The following is a 14,609-nucleotide window of genomic DNA, read 5'->3' on the forward strand; positions in this document are numbered from 1 at the left end:
GACATGATAAGAAGTCTAAAGACAGCAAGACATGCATTTAAAGTTTCATTGAAGTACCAGAAGGAAAATGCTATAACTCGCTATACATGGAATAAATTATCGGTTTCTTTCTTCATAAAACTTTACAGCTGCTTCTACTGCAATTGCAAGGTTGACCTGAAGTCATGAGTTTTGGTTCAAAGCCAGACAACTTTTCAAGATATGGGTTTGGTAAGAATCTAAATCTACATCGATACTGAGCAGGACCGAGTATAGGTATAATGCTCAGAGTGCAAGAAATAATGAAATAAAAGTTTAATGGATAAAACGTGCTAGAAGATGCCACTGATCAATGATTAGATTGATTGAACATATACATGTCAAATGAGAAACTGTAATTTTGTTTGTCGTCAAGACCAAATCAAAAAGGGACTGAAAATTAAAGGGGACATTGAGAGGGTATTATGGTAATGGAATGGTCAGTGGCATCTACGAATTAATGCAGGTGAAAATTAACGATTAAAGTTACATGTTAAAATAGAAAGGAAATTAAATCTAAAATACAGTTAAAGGCAGTCCTTTGACCTGCCTGTGAACACTGTGCGTCCTTGGATTAATAACGTTTATGTTCTTCAATTGTTGAATGTACAATGTATAACTGTATTTGACCACCTTTGATAAAACAATGTAGTTTTGAAAAACAACTTTGGCTCTGACACAAAATAAAGCACCCACTTGCGTTGTTGTAACTTTTCACACCATCCTGACGGGTTCACCTGTTAAGATCCAACAATTAGGTCATCTTTATTAGAAAATAATGTGGCCCCAGGTACACACAGTATCTACCTATCAATGTACTACACAGAGCCAACTTGTCGGCATTACGCACAGAGTTTTTTATAATGTAAGTAGCTGACATAAATTACAAAATTAACAAATAACATGGGCATGCAGGTATCAAGATTATGATTTTCACATTCATGTTGTTTTTATTTGATTAATTGAATAAGTGTTAAGTAAAGATGCAACAAAATCTGTCAGTTAATGGTTTCCATTATATCTCTCTTTTTAATATAGAAAATGCCCCTCTGAGTAAGCTGCTTGTATTGGCCAGTGGAGCAGTAACTGTAAACTATCTGCTTATGCCCAAGGAATACTCTACATTGCTTCACCTCCATTGGCCTCTTGTTACCGTGAGCAAAGAGGTTAGTATTCATTTTATAACTTTTGAATGCAGGTAAGGGGTTATGCTGGGTTATTCCTGACAAGTGGGCTATCCCTGATTTCTCTGTAACATGTCAATTTTGCAGTCAGTGATTTATCATACTGCACCAAAATGCATTATATTCTACTATTAGACTCAGATATTACATATTATCTTAATACATTATCATCAAGTTGTAACTGGTGTTCAGTTTTGACATGCAAGTTTAACATTATGGTATTTTTCTAATATGCAAAATTTTGTACTTATGAGAATTTTTTTTCTGATTGCCCATGCTTAATTTTCCAATAAATTTAATTTGATGACATCCATGTGTATATGGCTTTTTTTCATCATGAATTGATGTATGTATGAAAATGTTTTACTAAGAAGTAGATCATCAGGATGATAAAAAATTCAAGTTTCTGATGTGCTGACGGCTGGCTTCTTACCTTATGTTGTCTTAAAAGCATATGTGATTAGCAGCCAATAGGAGTACTTGCTTACCATGTTTACAAAGTCCCCTACTAGTTTCATCAAGAAAGTTTATTACTGAATAGGAAATTACAATCTTTTTTGTGAAGAGTATAATCAAATAGCCATATATGAAGTGCTGTTAACCTCTTTTTGAGAATGATGTCAAGCAAAGACAGAAGGTCTAGAGATACAAAATAAACGTATTTGCTTGTTTGAATTTTTTGTTATGGATATTTCTGCTTCACTTTGATTATGTTTTTGCTTTTCAAAAAGGTCTGGAGGTTGATAACCAGCCAATTTGCATATGAAAGCACTTTTGAGCTCTTGTGTGGTTCTGCATTAATGTACAATCTTAGAATTCTGGAGAGGCAGTGGGGTACAAGAAAATTTGCAGTAAGATGAAGTCTTTTTGCTTTTGTCATAAAAGAAAGTCTCTCTTTTTATGAAAATGTAGTTTAAAATTTTTATCTTAAATAGAATTTGAACAAATTTTTGCTTAGAGCAAGGCCTGATTGAGGCACAAAGATTATCGAAGGATACATCCATGTAAAACGAGATATGAATAGGTTAGCATGAATTAACGTTTAGTGGTCTCACATGAACTCAATTTTTCTTTCACTACCTACTGTTTCCTGCCAACACATATTTTATTTTATTTCTTACTGTGCACATAGACACCCACAGCTAAGACACCTTTTTTCCCAGTCTTTGTTATTCACACTTATGGAGTTTTGTTTGCAGTTATAGAAATAGAGCTAAAGTCATAGACTTGAGCCTTTTCTTTTGGCTTGCTGCTAATCACATTTGAAAATTGAACATTTTTGGTTGATAACTTGAACATAGATTTCTCTTAAATGAACTACCATGATTGGAATAAAACTTTTAAAATTATTAATTAATATTATTTTCTCTTTCTATGGTATTCCATAGCTTTAGCATGTCAAACACAGATATCTTTGGGACTTGTAAATCATTGAGAGTTTGAAAGGCCAGATTAAATGCTCATTAGAAAGACTTGATTTTAATAATTTACTTGCAAGAGTTGTTTAATATCCCCTGAAAACACATTATCCACTGTAACACAACCTTGTATTTTCCAGTCCTTCATTTTTGCCAGTTCTTCAATCACAATTGGATCACACTTCTTGGCAAACTATTTTGAGTGGATCTCCTCCTATGTTCCAGTTTCAAAAACTTTGGCTGGTGGATTGTATCTTTTCAATATTTTCCCATTCCCATTTTCTCTTTTCATTTTTTAGATGAACTTGTGTTTATTATGCACACACCCCACTTCTATAATATTTAAAAATGGTGCTATACGCAATAATGTTTGCTTTTAGTCCCTCATTAAAGTGTAAGGTATTGTAGTTTGCAAACAAAAAACTATATCAATAATCTCAGAATACAAATTTTTTTTAATATAAGTAAAATATGGAGAGCTACAAAGCCTTAACTGAATTTTCCTTTAAGATATGGACCAATATTTGCTTTGATGTTTTATTATGCTAAAGATGTTTATTGTGGATCTGTACTGCCAAGACATAACAATATTTCAATGAGCAGCAAATTATTGAGCTATTTAATAGCCATGAAGGTAAGAAAAAAGGAGGAAAAACATACCAGACCATTTTTTTGCAAGCTAACAGCCTTTTTTCTTCCGTTTCATATATTACTTCATCTAGATATATCAAAAGATTTATTTTTTTCTGTTGTTTCATCATTACCTCCCCCCATACTTGCATGCTTTTCTTTGAGCTTCTAACATCTTGGATAACAAAGATGAAAGACCATTATGTCTAGCAGCAAAGATTTCAATTTTTTGCAAAGATCGTAATTTTCTTTGTTCTAGCTCCCTAACATAAGATATAAATTTCATGTTTGATTGCGAGTTGAGATGATAAGCATTAAAAGAATTAACTAACTGGTAATAAACAAATTAGTTTAATAATTTGGCTCTTTAAATTCAAGCTATGCACATCAGGTTGGCAAATACATTGTTTTAAACTATTTTTGTTCTATTCACAGAACAGTTTGAATTTAATGCAAAATATTTTTGGATTTAATGCAAAAGATATTTTTCTAGATTATATTAAAACATTTTGCAACAATCTCTTTTTAGATGATGCTCTTGAACAAAAGCTCCTTGGTGGCAAGCATTCTTGGTTTGGTAAGTTTTTTTGTTTAGTTGTTTATTGTGTTTGCTCTTATCATTCCTTAAGTTTTCTGTGGTATCAATTTTCTACTGGAGTGTGGAAAGAGATTTGCTGGCTAAAAGTAAAGAAATACGGACATCTGAATAAAGTTTATTTTAAAAAGTGACTTACAAGAATTTGCTGCCTTTCCAACAAGCCTGGCCATGAAAGGAAGGTGACCATATGCCCACATCTCCACACACGCCTACTGCTCCCACAAAACTATGCCCCAAAGAAGGAAAGATTTTTAATCTCTTTTCTGCCCAACACATGGAAAAAAGAATCAATCTCTGATAAACACATGGAAAAAATTGTGGCAAGCTATCAAGCCATGTGCCCTGCTGGAGTGCTTATATCTCTTAAAAAACGGTTTCAAGTTTTAAAAACAAAAATAAAGAATAAATCCATTATTAACTGAAATCAATGTAGTTGTTCTTAACAATTTGTGTTAAAAGTGAATTGAAAAAAGGTCCTTTGATATTAAAGAGCTTTTGCTTCAAACAAGCCAAGCTCTAATAATTTATTTTGTCATGTCTAGAGGGGGCATCCTTTCCTCACAACATAAACTGGTTTATTAACAAAAGAATGTCATTGAATATGAATGCACAAATAATAATTAGTCCCAATTTTGCTGTAGAGATGATCTTCTGCAGAATTTATGTCTATCTTCCCGATCTGTAAAAATTTATTTTCTTTTCCATAGCTGTCTGGAGTACTGTATAGACTTAATTTTGTGTATGTTTCAAAATGGTTGTGTATCCCAACGAGAATATCACAGCTCATCCAAGCTGTTTATGACTGGTTTCAAGTAGGGTCTGATAAGAAATCAAACCACTGTAAAAGTTTTTATGGGGCAACAGCAGAAATTCATGATGATATGGTGTATGATTACTTGTCAAGATGGCAGATGTCACAAGGAGGATTTGAATCGGTAAGGATTTAGAAAACACTGTTGTGTTCAGTTCTGCTTTCTCAACCATTCTCAATCTGATTTTTGCTAGAAGGCAATACATAGTCTTCATTCGCATATATATTTGAGTAAGATTATAAAGGAAAGCCAAGCAATAAATTAGTCATCCAATTTCACTGGTGACTAATTGGATTCGTACCAAGCTGTCATTTGCACTACTTCGAAGTGCCATTATGTGCATACATGGTTCCAGAAATAGGCAAACAAAAGTTCAAGTGGACACAGCCAACATAGAAATTGTAGAGACAATATCCCGGATTGATTAGTTAAAATTGTTAGGGAAAAAAAATAAGATTGAAGTTTTTCAAGTTTTGTACTAAACATGTGTGAACGGGCGGCCTTTTGGTATATAAACAGCGCCAAATGTTGAATCATTGATGAGAAAAAATAAATAAATGGTTTTATTTAGAAAGCAGCCTCTTGTTGGTCAAAATTGTTGTTTTATGAACTCCTTTGCTGAAGATCAAGATTCCCGCTCTTGATTACTGTTCAGATTGCTTTTCAAGTCATATAACTTGACTGTAGTGACCTAACTTGACTATTATTGAATTCTTTGAGCATTTGAATTGCAAAGTTTAGTGATGTTTTATTTTTTTTAATTGCTTTTCACTTTGTTTTAGTAATCTTCAAATGCCATTTTACCAGAGCCCTTGCCTTTTGAAATTTTTAGGGGCCGAGGCCACAAGTTGGACAGGGCTACATGGATAATCTCCAACCCCGTGGAACCTCGTTGCAAGAGTTTTTGGATAATTTGGGTGCATCCCCAAATGGTCATACAGTCAATCAGTGGGAACAGGGTGACACAACTTCTGACTCCCAAGCAAATCAGATAAGGAGAAGGCAGCTAGAAACTGACCAAGAGAGTGAAAATGAAAAGGTTTGAACATCTTTCTACACAGAATTTGCCAATTTCCCTGTAGAGGCATGTTGTGTTGAAAGTGGCAGTGAAAAGCACCACAGAGTGCAGGACCTTTCCTTTTATGAACTTAAAGATACACCCTGTAGCAAAACATCCAGCAAAATATGGCTATAGAAGATAAATATAAATTGACATATTCAAAAGGTGTCTTTGTCCTTTGAAAATTTAAATTGGTAAAAACGTCTTAGATAGAACTCTTCATCCCTGTGTTTAGCCTCTTCTCCACCGGATAAATAGTTAGGCCCAAACCTTAATTACAAAATCGCTTTTTTATTTCATTAAATTTCATTTATTTCATTTTATTTATTTCATTTAATTTTATTTCATTTAATTTTTTTTCTTTCATTCAATGCAAAACAAACTGAGCTTCATTGACATTTAGTGGCTGTTAAGTGTTTTGCTGAAATTCAACAAAAATTTCGCCTTTTTAAATAAACACCTTTTGACTATTAAAGTTAAGTTTTTTTAACTGCAGATAGAGCGTCTTGTTGAGATGGGCTTTACACACGATGCTGTTGTTGGTGCTCTGGAAGAATCAAACCATAATGTTGAGAGGGCAACAAATATTCTCTTATCACGGTAATTAATGATCCTTTTGTAAATATCTGTATATGTTTTGAATCTTACCCAGTTCTTGTAATTACTGTCAAGTTAGTTCTAATTTGAATTACTGCAGATGATTCCTATCTTGTTTGGAAAAGGTCAACTGTAAAATTATCTTAAATATATTTGCTTGAATATGTTATATAAATATAATATAAGAACCTGCTACCACAATTGCATCCAGTTTTCTAATATATGTTTATAATTATATTAGAAAACTGGATGCAATTGTGGTAGCAGGTACGTCTGCTTCCTGATAGAAAAATCAAGCTTTCTCAGCTATGCGCAATTAGGGTAAACAAAGAAACTTCCCCACTGGAAATTGATGGTTCTTTAGTAGTTATGCGTTATTTGAATCACATCTCTTGTGGTTGTCTGATGTTGCGAGGACTTTATTCATTGGTTGAGTCACTTGATCGGAGCTTGTTGTTTTCGCCTATTCAATTGATAAATTGTTTATCACTGGTGCTTCTTGAAAGTGTAGATATAATAAAAGCCTGGAGCCAATTTTTCCAGCAACGTGTACATCGAAAGCAGAGTAAAAACAGAAAGTAGCAAGTATATGTTGAAATCTGCATTAATTATCATTCAAAACTGACTCTTGAATAATATTGTAGTCAATTGCCAGCAAACTTTACAAGAAAGTGTTTAAATGTATTAAGAATCCGTTAAATGTTATTTACAAAAAAGTCGAAGCAAAAGATTATCGAGTAGATGCAGGGGCAGTTGGAACAGGTGCCTGTGACGGAGGTAGAATGTGACCCCCCTTTCTAGAAAGCAGTCCTATTTCTTCCTTGAGGGCGTCAATCTCTTGAGATTGCAGTTGCACGAGCTGGATAAGTCTTTGCCGCTCTTGGAAATCTGCTTTTCTGTTGCCTTGAAATTCACCACCCTGTAGCATCAAGAATATCATATTAAAAAATGGCAGCATTGCACAGATTTTGTCTAGAAAGGGTTAAATGAAAAAGGGTGAACTCTCCGAGGGGTTAGCAGTGGCTGATTGGTTAAGCAAGGAACCAATCAAATGCGTAATGTCTTCCTTTTTAGGTCCTTTCCGGGATAAGCACTTTCAATTCGCCATTTTTCTGATCATTACTGCCGAAATGTATATACCAAAATGGTTAAAGTGGACGCTTGATTCAATACGAATATTGGTCAAATTATTTTCAAGAACATCTGGAGAGTAGGAAAAGTATTATCAAGGAAATAACGATAGGAAAAAGTAAATCATTCAAAATAAACAAGGGACTTTAGAGGGAGAGTTTTAAATGTAGACTAAAAATCTTGCTGAAAACTGGTTCATACCAAGTTTTTCTGGCGAGAATCTAACTGGTGCTCCAATTCTTTCTTTTCTTGTAACAACACAGTGAATGTGTCAAGTCTCTGCGTGTTCTCGCGTGTGACCTGCGTAAGCCTCGCTTTGGCATCGTCAATGCGTTTCTACAAAAAATCAAGCTGGTTAGCTACGAAATACGTGAGAGAGGCAGTTGTCCTACGTCATATGGTGTTCGTTGCAAGCATCTTGTAAGCAGAAGCAGGGGAGGCTAAGGCCTTGGCCCTCTTATAATTCCCAAAATGCTCCACAGTTCCACTCGAGCAAAAATCATCCATCAACAGGCTCGCAAAGTAGTTTGAAATCAATACACGCATGTCATGAGAAAAGCTTTTGTTGTAGGATATCAAAATTGCTGCTTTCAGTGTCTATCGAATTGTTCCGATTAGAGAAATTCGCTATCTTGATAAAGAAAAAACCTCACTTCAGAGTCAGGAAAACATTACGGTCGCATGGCCACTGACCGGAGGAAGGTCCAACAAAAACAATAGAAACTCCTATGACACGCCAAAGCCACGCCCACTTTCTATTGTTTTGTCAGGAAGGTTTGCCTTCTGGGATGTTTTTGTCTGGAGAATGGATAACAACTTTTCTGGACTCTGCCTCACTTATTTCGAAATCGTGATGCGATTCTAGCTTAGATTGAGAATAATGTTGAGCCAAAAATTAACGCTTTTATTTGAAACATCGTTAAATTCTTTGCAAGACGAAATAGCGGCAAAATTCAAAATGGTAGCACTTCAGCCAATCAAAGTGCTGTTCAGCTATGTTCAGAAAATGAAATTAACCGTTCATGAGTTAGCTGAACATGATAACTACGTCAGTCTACCCTATAATCAAACTTTCTTCTACTCCAAGACCGATAACCCTTACCTCCCAAGCTGCAACTTCTTTTGCATTCCCAAATTCCTGTGTTCTCAGTTGCTCCTTTAGCTCCTCTGCTGCTCTGTTTACTGACACGGTCTCAAGTTTTTCTAAATCCACGAGCTTGCCAAATTTAAGAAGCTGCATTTGCTGCACCTTTTCTTCCAGTTGAGATATCTAAAGTAAGTAAAAATGACATTTTTTTCAAAGTAGGTTTAGATTTGACGCCCTTTTGATAACAAAATTGCATATATAAGATACTAAGGCAAAAAAAACAAATTTTTTGCAATATTGCTTCGCGAAACCTTTCAGCATTTAATCGACGAATCGAAGCAAAAAGAATGGCATACCTTCTCTTCCATGCTTTTCTTGTCTCGTATTAGTGTCACGTGTTGCTGACGTAATTTCCTGTAAAATACGTACTTGTATTAACAATAAGAATATATGTTCTTTGTAAATGAAAATACGCAAGATTGAAGCGATTATTCTTAATATTTGAAATGCTCAGTCATGCTTAAAACAATGTCTTGAACAGACTACGATGTCAATGCAGGTACCAAATTATTTTTCATCTAAGAACATGTTTATTCTTGGGGTCGATTTTTCACCGAAAAATACAACCCAACCACAAAACACCCTTGTAAAAATATTTTAACCTGCATAGAGATGTTTGGTGTAAAGTGACTGACATGTTAAATAATACGGTTATCTTCTGACGAGTTTGATTAATCACTAACAGGCACGTGTAAAGCTATAACTGAATCACATAAGGCCAAAAGAAGAATACACTATCCAAGCACTTTTGGGGTTTTCCACGTTCCACAACGTGACAGCCTGATTGTTTTACAGTGCCTCCATCTAGCATTGGTCAAAATTCAACCTTCAACCAGCTAGGGACCAATCAAATGACAAGCTATGATCAAGACTCAACGAAATCACTTTCACGCTTGCATACCACTGTCCATAGAAAGAATGCGAATTTTTTTCAAACAATTAGAGACGATGAAGTTTTCAGTTACACCGTATGTGACACAGTTTTGCTATCTTGTTTTTGAAAGCTTTGTATTAAAGCAGATTAGCTATCTATTTGCTATCTATTTGTAATGTGAATAAGGCCTACAGCCAAGCAATGTACTGACCAATACAATTTCTTTTGCTCGGCCTTTTCCTTCTCAAGCTCAGTTATCCTCGTTTGCAGTCCATCCAGCGACGTACTCGTGAATACAAGACACTGGGATAAGTCCTGAGGAAGGGCATTGTTGTTCAGATATTGCAGCTGGCTCAGCTTCAATGTCACAACGATGTCCAGCTCGTTCAGTTTTTGTTGCTTCTCTCGCTGCAGAATGAGAAACCAGAATTATCTTCAGATAACTACAGTATGCATTGTGACTTAATTATTTGTAGTGCTGCCCTTAAAAGCACTGGTCTATGAAATAAATAGAATATACCTAATAGATAGAGGCTGGTGGCTTGTGAAAATAGATTAGAGCGGTTCAGTTGTAGTTTAATTGATCTGCAATATCATCAAAATTAGCACTTTGAAATAAAGTCTATGAAATATCTCTATAACAAGAGTTCGACGAATAATCTTCTCGACAAACAGTCAGGAAAAAGAGCTTTCTAATGCCATTTTCTGTTAATCAACTCATACCTGAAATGCCTCGAGGTCAGCTTCGGCTGTTTGCAGTGCATTTTCAATAATCTTGCTTTTCTTCTTCAACGCATCAAGCTCTTTCTTCAATGTTTCGGCTGCCTTCTTCTCTTCAGTTGTCGCCTCTTCCAAGTCGAGCCTTTTCTCGCGAAGTTGACAAACTTGATCAAACAGGGCCTGTAGATATAAAAGGAACCCACCATAACAGTCTCAACTACTAACTACCATAACATTAAAAACAATTACTAATTCTATATATACACGATAGCCAGGTCTCTATTGATGGATATAAAGGTTCTCTGACATTCTATGACGAATATATATCAACAGAATAAAACGAGCACTTGAAAAATCAATGATACAATCGGCTGGGAAACTCTGTAAAAATGATGACTGCGTATCGTATTAATTGCACTTTTTTATTCTGACTAACTCGTAACTTCAACTTGCTTATTTATAAGTGTGAAGCAACAAAACATTCAAATTTCTACCCTGGGAACCAGAGCCTCATAAATCTGGGGATAAAGTATTGTACACAACTGCGGTGGCAGCTCAAAAAATGTTTTCTGTTGCTTGTTTCTAAGTATATTTCTGAGACTCAATAATGGAGACTCTGGTACCCAGGGTATCAAATTTCACACAATATTCAAACATCTGGCTATTTCAGCACTGTAAGCATTGTCAGCAAACTTTTTTTTAATAATTTGTCGAAAAGTCTTCATAAACTTTGTTGAATCACAGATTGATAAGTCTATGGTGCATCGGTGAACGGAGAAATGTTCAAAAAAAGTTTAAAAAAGTTTAAAGCTTTAAGTTTTGAAGCCAATAACGAATTCAAGTCGCACCTGGTCGCAACCTGGCGGGCAAACGCTGTCATCCAGATCTTCCGCATCAGAGTCTTCATCTTCGTCACTGTCGTAATCCTCATCGCTCAGATCTTCGTCACTATCTTCGTCAGAGCCAGCGTCTTGCTCTGTTTTCTTCGCGCGTTTTATTTTTTTCTTGAATACCTTTGTCAAGAATGCTTCAAATTTGTTGCTCTCAATAAACAGATTGCTAAACATTGTGTTGAGGGATTTCTCCTTTTCCTGTAACTTTTCAATCTCTTCCTTTTTTGATTGCAACTTCATCTGACAGTCCTCGACCTAAAATGCCGATGATCAAAGAAAACGTCAAATCACTAGAGAAAGGCTCTAACAAATTTCTATAAACAGCCAAATCCATATATATATATTCATACTTAAAATGGCAAACATCTAACACCGTAAAGTGCTAACCTACACATCATGCGTTGCAATTACCCACTCATATGAAGACCAGCATGAGGATGATGTAAACATTGGGAAGTAGAAACGATTTGAACTTCGAATTCAATACAAGGCAATTTGAAAACATCTAATGAAGGATATAATATCACGATTCAAAATACTCCAACTGATAAAAACTGCTTGCGCCTAAATAGAATATCTTGATAGGCCCTAGCTAGAAAATGAATTAAAACAAATGATAAATGAGTATACGTGCTCAGCTGTTAAGAGGAAATTCGTTGTCAGAGAGCCAAACAAAGTACGAGCGATCAATTTTCACCCAACAACCAAGCAAACAGTATTCAATATTTGACAGCATGTTTAGAGAACCAATTCAAGTTAAGCTAAAACAAACATAGAAACAAACTATACCTTATCTTCCATGTCTGCTTTTTCTTGCATTTTAAGTTCCACTTTTCCCATTAAGACGTTCTCTCGTTTTTCGAATTCTTTGAGAAGAATTAACTCCTCAAATAATGTTATCATCCTACAGTAGAAAGTGGAAATATAAGTAGGCTGGCCAGCTTGAAAATATTATTGGTTTGCGCAGTAACAACAGAAGATAAGAAAAGCATCATAGGGCACGAATCTTGATTGGCTTAGAGCTTGTGCTTATTCACGTGGCCTAAGTTTGTGTACATTTTCTGGGGCTCTGATTGGCTCAGCGGCGCGAGATGCCGCGTGATTAAGCACAAGCACTGAGTCAATCAAGATTTGAATCCTATACAAAGAAAAGCTGAAGAGGTGATGAAACATTACAAGTATCAAATGTATCTAGAGCTCATAGTTTCAGCTATACAAAGTGCAGATTCGCACATACCGAAGATCAGCATTCTTCAAGTCGACGTCCAAATGAACCTTTTCGTGACGCAACGTACGCAACTCGGCATCAAACGTCACCAGTAATTCCTTGATTTTGCGGAGAAGCATATCTCGTCGGTAAATAGTCCTAGAAAGAGGATGAACGTTAAATTTTAAATACACATTGAGTTATAACAGCCTTCAAGATAAGCGACCAAGTCTTGAAAGTTTGATTGATAAGACACGTGTTATTAAGCAGAGGAAATTTTCATATAGAGAACTATATAGATATCACAGGTGCAACACAACTCTTTCTGATAGAATACCTGACTTTCTTTTCGTCTCTCACTCTCAGTTCCATGTCAGACGGCTCATCATCAATCATTGTTTCTTCACTGATCGTTTCTGGCGAACCGTGATCAATAACAACACTTGATGCTGAACGAGGCTGGCTTGATAATGTTGACAGTATCGAGGTTGACCGGCCTCTTTGGTCTGTCCCAGTTCGTGTCGTTGCCAACTGCGATGCAACTTTGGTTGATGACTGCTGTGCCTGCTGCAAACGAAATTCCAGGATCAAAGTTTTTCAGGAGACACATTACAGTGGCAAAATAAAGACCTCATAAAATGTTCTAATTTGACCGTATATCGGGGAAGAGTGTTATAAAATACCTCTGATAGCTAAAAATCAGTTAAATGTTTTTCAAATTGACTGGGATATGGTGAAATAAGCACATGCTCTTTCCTCGTCAAAGCACTTTAATTTTTGTATGATCAACTTGATTCTAAAGTTAACTTATCCTTCAATAAGTTAATGAGGTATTAAGAAACTTTCTGAGGATGATACCTCACTGGCACCGAAACCTCCAAATCCTCCTCCAAAGCCCCCGGTGTTTTCTGTCTTCAAACTCTCACCCTGATGTTCCATTTCCTTCTTGAATTTTTCGAGAGATTCTGCGGTGTATTCAAAAAGCCTGCGTGGAGAAAAATAAGGTATGACAAATGATTCCTAGAAAGCAACGTGTACTGCGATTCAAAGACGATCGATTGATTACCACATTTATATTAACTTGTAATTCAAGTGATTCATAACCAAAGATGAATATTAGAATGCTTGTCTATCTATTAATTTTTGAGGGCCTAATCCTTGAAAAAACAAGAAGTGAAACTTACTTTTCCGGCTGTTCGTCAGGCAGCATCACTGGCACGGGAGGCAACGAGATATGCATTGAGAGCGGTAATTCATTTTGTACACTGTCGAGCTCATCTGCCAATGCTCTCACCTAGACAAAAGAACAAATCGTACAAATATTGAAAACACGAATTCAACCTTTTGCATTCTTAGTTGCTTGATTTCCCTTGGTGATAGCACGATTGATAACGGTGAGGAGCGTTACTGAAAACAACAAAAAACATTTGAAGAAATATATAGACAGACTACAAGTTTGTGAAAGAAAAGAAAAAGTGAGCGTATTTGAAATAGATTGAAGAAATACCTCGGCAATTACGGCAATCTTTTTATCACGAAGCATCAGAAGCTTTTCATTGAAATGCCTTTTACACTGGTATATCTAAAAAACAAAACCAAACATGAATTAAATGTAAAATCACAATTATCACAATTATCCAACGTGTTCCTTTTAGGATTTTTAGCAGTCTACGCAAAATTTTTCATTGGTACTCTCCTACCCTCAAAATATTATAGATTTAATGGTCTTCAACCTTCTTACAGTAATAAGGACAAAAGTAATTTCGTCTAATCAAAAGAAAGCATTGAAAGGTATTGGAAATGTCTTTCCCAACCAGCTTTGATACTGTTAGCACTATAAAACCACTCAGTCATATCAACCTAATTGCAGTCAAACAAATTAACTAAACATGCCTGCTCTTTTAGTTGCATGAGTTGGATTCTCTTTTTATCTGCGTTCACTCTTTCTTTCTCCGGCACGATGTAATCCTTTGCGGATTTCAGTTTAAAGTCACCCATATTTTCTTGAGCCTCTTTTATCGTAGCAAGAATAGCTGGATCCTCATAGTCTAAGTCTGGCCTTGATCGATACAGCTCATCCCACTAAAAAAGAAAAAATCGAAAAGGTAACAGACACTGCAACAGTTTCTTTATCGATACATTACTTTATTCGTATTGAAAAGACTTACTCTTATACTGTACAAATATACATTATTATTACTATAGAATGAATAATTATGCAATTTAAATAGAAACCCATGCAAGACATCCTTTAAACACAGCAAAACTAAAAAGTCTCCAAGTTAAAGATGGCGGGCAATTGCCTCCCTCACAAGTTGGT

General features: G+C 35.5%; 2 protein-coding genes across 3 annotated transcripts in view; one reads left to right on the plus strand and one right to left on the minus strand.

Annotated features, from left to right (window-relative positions):
* Positions 1–9,686, plus strand: LOC148957581 (ubiquitin-associated domain-containing protein 2-like). 2 transcript variants are annotated; one of them, XM_089115105.1, is made up of 10 exons: positions 1–210; positions 1,057–1,184; positions 1,934–2,053; positions 2,761–2,870; positions 3,131–3,254; positions 3,780–3,827; positions 4,556–4,783; positions 5,493–5,699; positions 6,217–6,320; positions 9,391–9,686. In XM_089115105.1, exons 1-10 carry the CDS (start codon positions 165–167, stop codon positions 9,401–9,403), a joined length of 1,128 nt encoding a protein of 375 aa, XP_088971231.1. In that variant the 5' UTR covers positions 1–164; the 3' UTR covers positions 9,404–9,686. The 2 variants fall into 2 exon arrangements, with proteins under 2 accessions (XP_088971231.1, XP_088971230.1); XM_089115104.1 differs by lacking the exon at positions 9,391–9,686 and adding an exon at positions 7,392–7,655.
* Positions 6,906–14,609, minus strand: part of LOC148957582 (cilia- and flagella-associated protein 44-like) — a 25,979-nt gene continuing 18,275 nt past the window's right edge. Inside the window, exons 24-37 of the mRNA XM_089115103.1 lie at positions 14,183–14,371; positions 13,797–13,871; positions 13,474–13,583; positions 13,148–13,274; positions 12,627–12,856; positions 12,320–12,448; positions 11,872–11,986; positions 11,038–11,337; positions 10,193–10,369; positions 9,681–9,877; positions 8,892–8,949; positions 8,551–8,718; positions 7,650–7,784; positions 6,906–7,236 (exon numbers count right to left, since the gene is read on the minus strand). Of these exons, the coding sequence (XP_088971229.1) occupies positions 7,048–7,236; positions 7,650–7,784; positions 8,551–8,718; positions 8,892–8,949; positions 9,681–9,877; positions 10,193–10,369; positions 11,038–11,337; positions 11,872–11,986; positions 12,320–12,448; positions 12,627–12,856; positions 13,148–13,274; positions 13,474–13,583; positions 13,797–13,871; positions 14,183–14,371 (2,199 nt within the window). The 3' untranslated portion in view covers positions 6,906–7,047. The remainder of the gene's footprint in view (positions 7,237–7,649; positions 7,785–8,550; positions 8,719–8,891; positions 8,950–9,680; positions 9,878–10,192; positions 10,370–11,037; positions 11,338–11,871; positions 11,987–12,319; positions 12,449–12,626; positions 12,857–13,147; positions 13,275–13,473; positions 13,584–13,796; positions 13,872–14,182; positions 14,372–14,609) is intronic.

Source organism: Rhopilema esculentum, chromosome 21 (genome assembly GCF_057945365.1).
Source record: "Rhopilema esculentum isolate cy_ngs chromosome 21, ASM5794536v1, whole genome shotgun sequence".
NCBI lineage: Eukaryota > Metazoa > Cnidaria > Scyphozoa > Rhizostomeae > Rhizostomatidae > Rhopilema > Rhopilema esculentum.